Below are 11,851 nucleotides of genomic sequence, written 5' to 3' on the forward strand. Positions count from 1 at the left end.
TTTAACCGTCTTCCTCACAGACGGGTCCTTCAGCGCTGCATCCTCCTCAAATGGAACCTTATCAGGGTGGTTCCGCTTCATATATCTGAAACAGTGTTTCCAGCCTGAGTTGCCAGAGTAGTGGTCTACACTGCTGGGCATTCTGGAGGAAGAGGAGTAGCTACCCATGGAGCTACCCAAGGGTCTCCGAACCTGCCGCCTGGTTTTGGCCCTGGCCCTGCTGGAGCAGGCATCTTGGGGATCGCTGAGCGTAGTCCTTGAAAGGCTGGGACCTCACTGGGCTCCTTCGGAATCACGCGTAGCTGTCCCCTCCCCTCGGCCTTCTCCACCTCTGCTGCCGTTTCTTTAACCGTCTTCCTCACAGACGGGTCCTTCAGCGCTGCATCCTCCTCAAATGGAACCTTATCAGGGTGGTTCCGCTTCATATATCTGAAACAGTGTTTCCAGCCTTTCACGTGGGCCAGCATGTCATTTTGCAGGCAGGTCACCTGGCAGAGCTTACACTGGTAGTGGGGCGGGACAGACTTACTGGGGCTGCGGTACTCCCACACATACTGAAGACCTATGACAGGCTCTGTGACAGCCTTCAGTTGTTTGACGAGAGAGGGGATGGTCTGGATGGAGCCCCCTTTGGCGGTGAAGACAGACTGATTCCCAGACAGGTTGCCAGAGTAGTGGTCTACACTGCTGGGCATTCTGGAGGAAGAGGAGTAGCTACCCATGGAGCTCTGAGATGAATTGCTCTTCAGACCAGGACCCCCCGAGGACACGCTCCTGAGTCTGTACTCCATCAGCACGTCTGTTAACTTCTGCGTCACCTTCAGCACAATCTGGACATCCATCTCATTCTCGATCCGGAAGGAGTCCAGGTATTTGAGCAGGACAGAGGGGAGGCTGCTTCCTTCTGGAGCTGCTCCCATCAAGCCTGGCCTGTCACCAGGGCTGTTCCCCACCTGACCCCCTCTGAACTCATCAGGATAACGCCTTCCAGGACTCTCTCCCATCAGGCCGCCCATACCGAACCCCTCTCTCCTGGCGAGCTAGCTTCTATGAGGCAATGACAGTGGTTAATAGTCGCCCGCTCACTGTTGACAACCTCAATGATCCCAACAGTCTCGAGCCACTTACCCCTAACCACCTACTCACCATGAAGTCCACTCCAGCTCTACCTCCCCCAGGCAAGTTCATCAGAGAAGACATGTACGCTAGGAAAAGATGGCGGCATGTACAATATTTAACTGAACAGTTCTGGAACCGCTGGCGGAAGGAGTATCTAACCAACATCGCTATAAGGCAACGCTGGCACACCCCGAAGAGAAACCTGCAGATAGGGGATATAGTGATGATGAAAGATGATAATCTGCCTAGAAATGAGTGGAGGTTGGGTAGAGTTTCGGAAACTACAGTGGATAGAGATGGTCTGGTTAGGAAAGGGAAGATATGTCTAGGTGATAGGAAACTAGGCAAGAAGGGTGAACGTCTCACAAAGCAGTCAGTGCTTAAACGCCCAGTTCAGAAACTGGTTTTGTTGCTAGATAGTGACTAGTTAGATACTAATGTACACAGTCACACTTTGCATCTCTGAAGATGTATCTTGATTTTGTTTATGAGGTGTTTTTTTCATACCCCTTTAATACCATATTTCTGGTCAAGGTTCATTTCGTGTTTAGAAATCATTTGTGTTTGCTTGAACTTGGTTTATTTCTATATTTGAAACACCAATGATTTGATGGGAGTGTAAATGACCCATATATTTTATAACATGTATAACAAGGTTAAGATAAGGACTTTTCATTATGGTACTTTGTATACCACATATTATTTGAATATCAAAATGTTATTATAGCCTACCGCCTTTATATTTTATTTTTACACAACTTTAATTTGAAGAACACAAGTATATTCTCCCTGTGTTACTGCGCATGCGCGAGAGAGTTAGAAAGGAGTAAGAACGGAGAAGAAGGCAAGGTGGTTAAGAAAGACGGTTAAATTGGTATACGGATTTGTGAAGAAATATCGTCTCATTATCGTTTTATAGCAACTAGCTGGAAGGCGAAGAGGTATGTTTGTATTGACTGTCAATTTAATTTCATTGTTGTGTATGATTTGAATGTATTGATTCAATGCTGTGGAAAACGCTATGGAATTAGCAAAGTATACTGAATGCTAGCGGATGGATGCTGATTGTAGCTGTGTGTTGTTCTACTTTCAGCTCTTACGGTGTGTCTATGGTGCTTTTGGTGCGTGTAAATAAAAGGTTAAACTGCATCATTGACCATCAGTTATTAGGAGTCACCGTCTATACTAAGTCCGGCTGGAATGCTACAATATTCATTTAATCAATATCACACGAGAGGGAGTGTGTTATACTGAATATCAGCACGGCTGTGATTCGGTCGTAGGTACGAGGCCGCAGTATAACACACGACCTCGAGTGTGATATTGCTTTTATACAACAGTTCTACAGCGCAATTTATTAGTTAACAGTAATAAGTGACAACAGATTATGATTTGTTTGTTTATTTAATCATTTATTTTGGCTCCGTCAAGAAAAAATAGTTCCGCAACGGGACTGTTCGCCAATAGCTAGTAAATACTTAAGTTGTTACTAAGAAGACATTAGCCAATCAGCGAGCAAAGCAAAACCCTCGGTTTTTAAATCCTCAATTTTGGCCGCCATTGGCTAAAAGCTTTAATTTGGCTCTACAAGTGTTAATATGTCATTTTATGAAGTTTTAATATGTTTTCAGGCGAGAAAGTAGCCATATATATTCCCAAAATGTGTCCGGTTTATCAAAATAACCCGTTTATATATCTGATCTGACGTTTTCCCCCCACTTCTGTGGGAAACTTCGCTAGCAACATTACGTTGCTAAGATAGGCTGGTTTCCCCTGCTTCGGCAGGCTACTTTATCTCTGCTGAGGTAACGACGGTAAGCTACGAGTTATAACTTACACCACCCTAGGGGTATGTATACATATTTAGTAGTTAAGCTCTACGTCATAACTAGTGTGCTTGGTGCAACCCATTCAAGTTTAGTAGTGACTAAATCTTGATTTAGTAAATACTTACGCTATAACTAGGGTTAGTTTGTACTTAGTAAGAAGTGGTGCAACCGACCCCTGAACACAAACTAGCTACTTTGTATCGTGTACATTTATTTGTACATTTCCATGTATTGTGCAACCAGTGAAATATGACTCGGTTGACAGTCGCTTTGGTGGCATGTGTGAATGTGATTCAGAGTCAGACGAGTTGACATCAGACAGCACGCTGCTCCATCGTTTTCTGCTCTCGGTGGATGGTCTTTGGTCTCCAATAACTTTTTAGCGAGCTGCATCAGATTCCAAGACCGGCTCGTTGATGTAACGGTTTAAACCAGCACGAAGCCCAAGGTAGCTGCTGATGCTGTAGAGCTCCCCTTTAGTTGTCCGGATGGACCCCGATGCCTCAGGACTGTATTCAGCTCGGCCATAGGTAGGCTATATGTCCGTTAATGTAGTCTAATTAACGGTCATTTAATAGAACACCTGTGCGGCGGAGTGATACTTAGTTAAAAGTCCCAGTGCTGTTATACTGTATATCGTAACTCATGGAATGCCTCTTGTCCAATCAAATGACTTGGTCGGAACTAACTGTTGTATAAATACTATATATACATATAAATACATAATCATTGTTGTCTTTTTAGTAGAAAATTGTGGTGCAACATTGTGCTCTTCATTGTGGGACGTTCTGATGACTTCTGATGGGAGAGCAAACGGGAGGCTGGTGGAGGTAGAAATCGGAGGACGGGCTCATTGTGATGCATGGAACATGTGGGATCCTCGGCAGGATCCTAACCTAACCTTAACCCTTATACATGTTATGTCCACTTTAATGGGGTGATGTCAGGAAGGGGCCATCCCAAGGCCAAATAAGATATGACTTCAATAATCCCCAGAGGGGAAATCTGATCTCACCAGCCAATACACCAGGAACAAAACAAATAAACACAACAAAGGACCCAGACACTATCACAGGATCCCAGTTTGGACATTTCCATTCACAATATGGCCCTCAAATTCTATGATGGCCCTCTAATCACCTGCAGTCATTCGTCCCCTTGTTTGTCCTCTACAAGAAATCTCAGTCAACCTACCTGGTAATTTATGGGTTGAATAGAGAGAGAGAGAGAGAAAGGTGAGCCCTTGATGCTATCAAACACACCATTCCTCATTCCATTCCATACTATTACAATGACACTTTCCGCCAGCAGTCTCCCCTGATGCAGAGATAGTAATGAGACAGGCAGAGACCTTTCCAAGTACATAATAGCGTTTGTGTGAACCAACAACTTTTTGGGGTAGTGGAGGAGGATGAATGAAGTGAATAGCACCAGTTGCTTCTTAGATTAGATTAGATTACATTTTAGGTTCACTTAAGATTAGATTGAACTTCTACAAGCAAAGCTCATCAATCCCTCTATCTGCAGTAGCCCATGTCCTTTCCTCTTTCACTGGCATGTGTTGTCTATGTCCGATTATATCACTCTCAGTCGAATACCGTCCACTGTATCACACAGTATAGTAGTATAGTATAGTAGATAGTGTACATAGCCTTTATTTATGTAAACCAGCTCTTTTCCCTTTTTTATTTTACCCTTGGCCCTCTTGTTTTTAGTCTTTTTCCAAGCACCAGGGGATCCCCCCCTACTAAATTTCGTTGTATGGTACCTGTACTGTATTAATGACAATAAAGACCATTCATTCATTCATTCATTCATTCATTCATTCATTCATTCATTCTGCCATTCTGCCATTCTGCCATTCTGCCATTCCTATAATGAGCTCAATTAAAATGGATAAAACTGCACATCCAAGCTGTCGCCACGGGGAGGCGATGTTGTCTCGTTAAGATTCAGCTCGTAGTGACAGAGGGGTGGGTTGGGCGTGGCGTCACCTGATGACGTTGGACAACAAAGATGGCAGCAGGAGGAAGCAGCAACTATTGGGAAGGTGAGGTGGCATACATAGTGCACGTACTAAAGCTGCGATTCTTCGCTACAGGTTACCCCTCTCGATGATGTTAACATGGCTATATCGTTACAGAGTTAGGCTGTCAATGTCGGGGGAAAGGGTGATCACTGTGTACCCGCTGAGCCTAACATTTCGTGTGTGTGCTAGCTAGCCCATGTAGCTAGCTGTCACCAAGCCCAAGCACTCTTGTCACAACAACAACAGACAGAACAAACCGAGATGGTGCTAGGGTCGCTAACTGCTAACTGATTGTATGTTAGACTCTATAGCCAATGTCGTACGGTCTGCGTAGGGTTGTGTGTGACCATAGCAGCATGCTCTGTCTACTACCATAGACCAGCTAGAAACAAGATGACATGGAATCACATGTTGTGAATCATCATATGGATTACAAACTTTCCCTTCACAGGTTACTCTCCAGTGTTTGGATAGTGCAGATCACTCACCCAATCCAGTTGCCATGCTCTGGAGTCTGGACACGTTTTAAAAAAGACATAATGAACTGTTGTTTAACATTGCCTAGATATGCAGGGGTGTAAGGTACTGAACTGCAGATGGAGCTAATCCCTATCATGATGACATTACCAACATTGACTTGCTAGTTGTGCCAGTCTGCAATGACCAGATTGAGTAACATTGTGTGTGAGTGTGAGTGTGAGTGTGAGTGTGTGTGCGTGTGTGTGTATTTGTTACGGTACATGTGGGAAAACTAGGCTTAGGGTTAGATGCTTACGTCGACTTGGTACATGCTAGCATGCCTAACCGTAATCCTAACCCTACCCCTACCCCTACCCTTACCCCTAACCCTAACCTTAACCGTAGCACCCTAGCACCTAACCCTAACCCTAGTTTTCCCACATGTACCGTAATCCCACATGTACCGTAACACATATATATATATATATATATATATAATACATAAACATAATCATAAGTGTATGTTCTGCATCTCAGATCTGCGGAAGCAGGCCAGGCAGCTGGAGAACGAGCTGGACCTGAAGCTGGTCTCCTTCAGTAAACTGTGCACCAGCTACAGCAGCTCCCGAGACAGCCGGCGGTCAGAGAGGTATTGTGTAAGACAGACCCGGTCCATTTAGGTCCCCATCACCTTCCCCTAGAGCACAAGCCTTATTCCCCATCGAAGACAACTTTTAGTCTAGGGTTAGGCATCAACTGTGTCTGGGAAACCGGCCGTAGGTGTTCTACACAGATCTGAAGAGGGTTTAATAGTAGGCACTAGGCCATTATGGTGAGAGCCATCCAGCTATCAGGTAGGGCAAGTAGAGCCGTATTGCCTCCACCTGTTCAGTTGATCCATCTCTCAAGACTGAAGGCCAGTTTCCTAGACTAAATAACATTTTCAATAGTAGGCCTAAATCTCAAAGATTAAATCGAGAATTTGGTTTAGGTGTCCGGAAAAACAGCCTTAAAAGTATGAATACTGTGCTTTCATTTGTCTCTCACTCTCTCTCAATCTCAGTTTTAATATAATTCAATTCAACTCAATTCAATAAGCTTCATTGGCATCCCTGTAATAGCAGAAACAATAATTTTAACTGCTGTCCCTAAGGTTGTGGCAGCAAGCCATGGATTTGGATGCCAATAATTTGGAACAATGTGATTTTTCCCTCCAATTGTCTGGTGGTGGGTCAACATCATTGTAGTTGTTTGTCATTTGGGCAAAGAATGTTGCTCTCATTTCTGCATATTTGGTGCACCGTTGGAAGATTTCAATTCAGGCTTTATTGGCATGAAAAGAACAAATGTTTACATTGCAAAAGCAACAGATATCACCAATTCATAGCAATCAAAAAGTGATAGGTAAGGTAGTAATGATGAAAATAATTCCATGCTGTACATGTCGTGTAAATTGTAGTTATTGTAAAGAAAATCACAACACAGGAAAAAAAAAAGGTTCTATGTTCAGTTGCTTGTGTGTTTATGATGCACTGGCTGCCCTAAGGATGTGGCAAGACTCATTTCTCTCTCTCACTCCCCCCCCCCCCCCCATCACAGCTCAGACACAACCCCCCTCCTCAACAACTCCACCCAGGACAGGATGTTTGAGACCATGTCTGTGGAGATTGAACAGTTGCTGGCCAAAGTAAGACGATGCATATACGTTAATCTTAGAGGCCTGATAATAGGGCTTAGCGAGCTTAGAGGACTCTACGTCTTACACTGTATGTTGTAGCCTCCAGTATGGCCAGGTCCAGGGAGGCTAGTGGAGGTAGACATCGGAGGACGGGCTCATTGTAATGCATGGAATGGTGTCAAACACACCATTCTTCATTCCATTATACATTACAATGACCCCTACCTCCCCCAGCTTCCCCTGGTCTAGTCCTATATTAATGTATGTATGTGTGTGTGTGCGTGCGTGCGTGCGTGCGCCTGCGTGCGTGCGCGCGTGCACACTTCTTGTGAGGGCCTCTAACCGTGCTGGTTCTCTCTTAGCTGACAGGGGTGAACGACAAGATGGCCGAGTACACCAGCACCCCGGGGGTGACGTCACTCAACGCTGCCCTGATGCACACACTTCAGAGACACAGAGACATACTGCAGGTCAGCTCCCCTCCCTCCCTCCCTTCTTACAGTCATCTACAGTCATCCCGCAAATGTCCCATTGACATTACTGTGTGTTTACACAAAAGTTAATATTTTCCTAATCCATAGAGGCCCATTCATTTATGAAATGTGTCCAAAACATCTTGCAGACACTTACAATCAACTCATATCAGGGCAGAATCCCCCTCTGAAGACTTTATCTGCATAATTCTTTATTCATTTATTTACAAAATGTGTTACATAATAACCCACTTTTAAGAATTGTTGTTATGCTGCATCGGCACATCAAAGCTGTCAGAAAGTGGCTCGTCAACGTTATAATCAATGACAGCCACGGTCTGGGTAAAACCAGGAGAATATGTTTAAAACAACAACATTCCTTTAAGGTAGAATTTGAATCGACATATTTACTTTGCACTGTCTGTTTAATAACACTTCTGTGGGTGCTTTTAGCCATGTGCCCAGGTCGTAGACTACAGGGGAGGCTGGTGGAGGTAGAAATCGGAGGACAGGCTCATTGTAATGCATGGAATGGAATCAGGAATGGTATCAAACACATCCCTTATTTCATTCCATGCATTACAATGAGCCCGTCCTCCGATTTCTACCTCCACCAGCCTCCTCTGGTAGACTTTCCACTGCCAGCGTATAATGGTTTGGTTTCCTTCCTAGGACTACACTCATGAATTCCACAAAACCAAAGCCAATTTCCTGGCCATCCGAGAACGGGAAGACCTGCTGGGGTCTGTCCGGAAGGACATAGAGTAAGTATCTCTCTGTCCGTCCGTCCATCCATCCATCCATCCATCCCTCCCTCCCTCCCTCCCTCCCTCCCTCCCTCCCTCCGTCCCTCCACCCCTCCCTCCCTCCCTCCCTCCATCCATCCCTCGCTCCCTCCCTCCATCCATCCATCCCTCCATCCATCCATCCCTCCATCCATCCGTCCAGCGACCATTGACCTTTCTTTCCATCACTCTCATTGACATGGGCCTGGAAGATTCATCGCCTCATTGGCCCTGCAGAGAGACCGATGGGCTCTGCTGATTGGCTCGGTATTGACGTGAGGGCTTGGCGTCCGACTGTGACCCTATCTCTGTTTTAATGGCTTATTGACTGTAAGACAGCAGCAGCATCAGGAGACCACCACAGACTCTGTATGTAGTAGATAGTTATCTACCTACTGGGGGGTGGGGGCGCAACTCGTCTATACGTAATGTAAAACCTTGCCCAATCAAACTGCTTTCTATCATAATTGGCAACATAGTTTGGTATTTGACTGACTCTTATAAAATAAGAGTGTACAAGCCAGTGATAACTGACAAATCGTCCATTGACAGTTGAATTGCATTTTTCAATAGTTTTTGACAAACCTGGTCAACCACCAGTAGCTAGCTGCATAAACCAGCTAACAGCTAAGGGTTTGCAATAAACAACAAGTGTGTGTAACTAGCTATCTACCAACATGACATGGAACGGAATGTGCTAGTTGGCCAAGTGGTTTGATTGATCAAAAAAGATTTGTCTAACATTGTTGCGAAGTGTGGTGACTGCATCCTGACAGATCCACTGCATAAACCTCCATCTGATTAAGCCTCATGTGTCCTTGATTAGATTAGGGCTGAATTTATAGTGTAGAGAGAGGCCACTGTATTATCGACCAATAGTCTATATGGATGTGAGAAAGTGTTCTGCCTGCCGTAATAGTTGTTTTATTTGATATAAACCACAAAATAGCCATTAAGCGTTTCTGTCGACCAATGGAACATTCACACAGACTATTGTGACGCTTTATGATAACAAACTTTATTGATATTGATCCCCACTCTCATGTACGCAGGCAGATAGACCTGTTCTCATCCAGTACAGTACGTGCGTGTGTTGTGTGTCATGTGTGTTGCGTGCATCCACTATTACAATCACCCTAGGGTATATCATAGTGCCTTGGAATTAAGCTTTCACTTTTGCGAATGATAAGTGTAAGGGTTCTTGAGCAAACCCCTGCCCCCCCCCCCCCCCCCACACACACCCATATAATCTGAGGGGAGATGGAACTGGCTGGAACAGGCTTGCATTAGTTAGCACTGAGTTAGCATTGGGGAGGAGCTATCTCCTCTTGAGAAGGCCTGGGGGCTGAAGGCCTGGGGGCTGTAGGCCTGGGGGCTTAAGTGCAGTGGAGAGGAGGCTGGAGAGCTGGCCTTAGGCTGGGCTGACAGAGCGACAGCTCGACCTGCTGTGGTCTCACCACCCTGCAGTTTGGAGACTCAGACAGTCAGTCATGCAGAAACAGCCTCCCTCTCCAGGAGAGTTGAACTGCAGGGCAGGGGAGGACGTCTGTCTCTGAGAGAGGGGAGAACTACTGTAGAAGGGGGTCTGTGAGATCACATCTGGGAACTGGGAACCTTGACCAACATTCCTTGGGTGGTGGCCATTTTGTCCTCCCTGAAGAGCCCGACTCCAATCCCTCGCGCTGCTCACGAGCGAGGCTGCTACAACCTAGGTACCAGGAGAGGCTGGTGGAAGTAGACTTCGAAGGACTCTACTCCCCCCTGGTGTGTTCCATACATGTTCAGCTGCTGATAGGATTTGGCAGCTTGCCATTATATGTTCAGCATCAAAGTCCATGTAATCGCCCTTAGGACTCTATACAGCACACACTGACATTTTGTTTGAGTAGTACATACCGTCATAGAAGTTGCTGCAGAGGAGGAGGTAGTGAGAGAGAGACAGAGAGAGAGAGACAGAGAGAGGGAGGGAGAGAGAGACAGAAAGAGAGAGAGAGAGAGAGACAGAGAGAGGGAGGGAGAGAGACACTGACATTGTTCCATACTGTACCTACAGTATACATGTTGTTTGAGTAGTACACTTGTTATGACACAACAGTTCATCTCTAGAAGATAGAGTCTTGTAAGTAGTTGTTGGAATTCATTATTTCGGTAGACTGGCGAAACTTTTATCGCCATGTTATCAGTTCAGAAGTTTATGAATACGATTCCCAATTGGCCGTGATTGATGAATAGCTCCCTCTGGCTCCCTACAAGGATGGCCCTAGAGGGACGACTCACTCGAGATGTTCCCAGGTGACTTTCAGCATGTCAACAAGGTGCCGTCCCTCCAAAACACGTCGTTATCACGCATCCTTTCCAAGGTCTAGAGAGAATTTTTGATCTGTTTCTCTGGTTCCGTTTTTGGTCAGAGAGGTCCCCTTCAATCAAGGTGTTGGATCGGTTCCAGGCGAGTTGAGGTGTCACTCATTTCTTAGGGGGTGTTGTCCAACCCCCTTTGCACCTCCGTTCCGTTAAGGAATTTCCCCAGGCTTTTCCGAACAGGGAAAACTAGCAAACCTTCATCTCAGCATGGTTACATTACCAGACCAGCACATTAATCACCTCCGTAAGCCGGAGACAATGTGCTCATTGATTTACGGGCCTCGAATTATACACTGGCAGTCCTAATCGGCCTCTGTAGGTGAATCTAATGCATATAAATGTTGTTGACCTGTGCGCTGCTCGCTAACAATGACTAACGAGGAGGAGGAGGAGGAGGCGGCGGTGGTGAGGTAATTCGAGACCCTGTGAGGTTAAAAGGCTTGGTGGTCATGGGTGCCGCCAGGGTGCAGGTGCTTGTGTTAAAACAATGGCCGACTATCCCTGGGGTAATAGAGGAGGAGGAAGACGACATCGATAAAGAGCTCCTGGATGTACATGAGCAGGGGTAGTCTAGGGCTAGCAGGGATATTATAGCCTAGCAGGGGCTGCTGGAGGTAGTAATCGGAGGATGGGCTCATTGTAATGCCATCCTCGGATTTCTACCTCCACTAGCCTCCCCTGAACTGGAGGTAGAGTGTATGGAGGTGATGACTAGGGTGCTTTAGGGCTCATGCACTTTGCAATACTGTTGTCACTCTACCTGACAAACTGTCTATTTGAATGGATGGCTATTTTTATTTGACATTTTGCCATAGGCTTCTCACAGGTTAGCCTTGGGAAAGTGCTGGCATTTTATATAGCTGAGTGGTGTCTTGCATAACCTCACACTTAAATACAAACATGAATGAATGATGCACTGTGGAAATGACCCATTCTGCCTGCTGTTCCCTTTTTAGCCAACAGGTGGCAGTAGGGCCCTCGCAGTGCAGCAGACTGTTTTGTGGACCTGTTAGAAGAGTCAGGAGATGAAGGCACTTTGAATAGCCCTACCTCCTACTACACACACACACACACACACTCACACACACACACACACACACACACACACACACACACAC

The 11,851-nt window shown here is 45.7% G+C and overlaps 1 protein-coding gene across 1 annotated transcript in view; it reads left to right on the top strand.

The window, feature by feature from the left end:
- Positions 1-4,964: 4,964 nt before the first annotated feature.
- Positions 4,965-11,851, top strand: part of gosr1 (golgi SNAP receptor complex member 1) — a gene marked incomplete at its 5' end in the record, with an annotated part of 34,252 nt that continues 27,365 nt past the window's right edge. The window contains 5 exons of the mRNA XM_080539330.1: positions 4,965-4,998; positions 5,974-6,085; positions 7,036-7,123; positions 7,477-7,584; positions 8,260-8,351. Coding sequence (XP_080395456.1) covers positions 4,965-4,998; positions 5,974-6,085; positions 7,036-7,123; positions 7,477-7,584; positions 8,260-8,351 — 434 coding nt within the window. The remainder of the gene's footprint in view (positions 4,999-5,973; positions 6,086-7,035; positions 7,124-7,476; positions 7,585-8,259; positions 8,352-11,851) is intronic.

This window comes from Nansenia antarctica, assembly GCF_963989245.1.
Source record: "Nansenia antarctica genome assembly, chromosome: 1".
In the NCBI taxonomy this organism is placed as follows: domain Eukaryota; kingdom Metazoa; phylum Chordata; class Actinopteri; order Argentiniformes; family Microstomatidae; genus Nansenia; species Nansenia antarctica.